Source organism: Lichtheimia ornata (assembly GCF_029851405.1).
Source record: "Lichtheimia ornata isolate CBS 291.66 chromosome Unknown scaffold00424, whole genome shotgun sequence".
Classification (NCBI taxonomy): domain Eukaryota; kingdom Fungi; phylum Mucoromycota; class Mucoromycetes; order Mucorales; family Lichtheimiaceae; genus Lichtheimia; species Lichtheimia ornata.
The window spans coordinates 1-1,700 of NW_026695739.1; the positions used below are offsets into that span (position 1 = coordinate 1).

The 1,700-nt window shown below is 43.6% G+C and overlaps 2 protein-coding genes across 2 annotated transcripts; both read right to left on the reverse strand.

Moving 5' to 3' along the window:
- Positions 1-351: 351 nt before the first annotated feature.
- On the reverse strand, positions 352-984 carry O0I10_013301 (uncharacterized protein; the record flags this gene model as incomplete). The annotated part of the gene is made up of 2 exons (XM_058493086.1): positions 352-619; positions 773-984. The coding sequence occupies 2 exons, from the start codon at positions 982-984 to the stop codon at positions 352-354; spliced, it is 480 nt and encodes a 159-aa protein (XP_058336147.1).
- Positions 985-1,079: 95 nt separating this feature from the next.
- Positions 1,080-1,551, reverse strand: O0I10_013302 (uncharacterized protein; the record flags this gene model as incomplete). Its single annotated transcript, XM_058493087.1, has 2 exons — positions 1,080-1,436; positions 1,498-1,551. The coding sequence occupies 2 exons, from the start codon at positions 1,549-1,551 to the stop codon at positions 1,080-1,082; spliced, it is 411 nt and encodes a 136-aa protein (XP_058336148.1).
- Between the last annotated feature and the right edge of the window lie 149 nt (positions 1,552-1,700).

The following is a 1,700-nucleotide window of genomic DNA, read 5'->3' on the forward strand; positions in this document are numbered from 1 at the left end:
CTTCTATAGGTGCTGCTCGAGCCAACATGTTCGGTCTGATAAAAGGATAGCATCCCACGCCCACAGAGGCCGACCCATAAGAGCAAAAAGCAATACATGATCCCATATCTACCACAAGGCCACTGAGTAACAGTCTAACTTCCAACGGCTAAGGCAGCAATCATCAAATGCAATTGATAGGGCCAAGATAGGGCTGACCACACTGTCGCATGTAAATCATAACTGCCAACGATGCTTTACACAAAAGAGCAAGGCACCATCCCGTTCTACCCATAGCAAATAAACATCCGCCATATCAGTAGTTGCTGCCATCAAGCGACCTTTTTGGGTTGGCGTCATCAGAGAGACACATCATGCACTGCAACAAGTAAATCCGGTCTTGATGAAAAGCATACGCGAGAAGCCAAGAGGACGCCCAAGGTATCCATACAAGTTCTTGAGGAAGGAGATCCGCCATGGCACCGATAAAAACATTGCTCTGAAGATCCACCGATAAAGAGACGACTTGCAGGTGTAGCTGATTTCCAAAACCATGGAAACGGTATCCTTGACAACCACAACTATAAGATAGAGATCACTTGCTTGCTTCTGAGACACCCACCCAAATTCAAATGTTGATCTTCGTCTTCCAATTCAATAGGATTCGCTATTGACAACTGTAAGGAGAGACTTTTGATGGCACGAAAGAGCATGCGAAATTATAGCTTGATGGAATGTTGGCCCTATAAAACTGCATATCACTGATTTATCTTTGGGGTAATGGTAGCAATACTTAGCCAGTGTCATATGAGAATCCACGATGTTTGATGCCACCCAGTAATCATAACACATTTCCTTGCTGTAGAGATGTCGACACAATGACCAATTCTGATAGCCGGTTCTCCAAGCGATACTTGATGATGAATGCCATGAGAGATGGATACACCTTGACAGCACCAAAAGGACACGTAACATTGTTGTTTGTTGCTGATGTGATACATCCATAAGATACGTGCGGTGAAGAGGGCTCTTGAAATCAAGTTGCCAATTACGAGAACCACCAGAGGATCAATTGACACTAAAGATGTGGGCTCTGTTGCTCATTGCTGCTTCTTGCTTGTAGCTGATATGATCCACCGGTAACAGGCATGCGTAGCAGGATATCCATTGAAAGGGTTGTCAACAACTAGGACCACATTAAGACGAGATAAAACTTGGCGACACCAAAAGGTATAGAACTTGTTGCCTTGCCGCTGCAGATGCTTATAAAAGGAAGTGTCCAATAGGTGGTACAGTAACGAAAACCATCGAACGATGTAATAAGGCAAGCTGACACTGAAGGATGCTGTAGACGATGCAGTTTCCCGAATCCATAGAACGATACTTAGCAATGATAGCTGCATCCATGAATATTCCAAAGGACCAGAATACAAGTAGCTTGCTGAATAGCACACATACTATAATAAAAGAGGGGGTTGGTTAGGATTGGAACTAAAAAACGGATCATCCCATATTTACCAATGATAGCCATACGCACGAAAACAGGTTGACATCAATGACAGCTGCATCCATGAAAACCCCAAATGACCATGAGACAAGTAGCTTGCTGAATAGTCCGCACACTATAGTAAAAGGGGATGTTGGTAGGCATTGTAGAAAAGAACGGATCATCATTTACCAATGATAGTCATATGCACGCAATCCTGATGATATCCAAATCC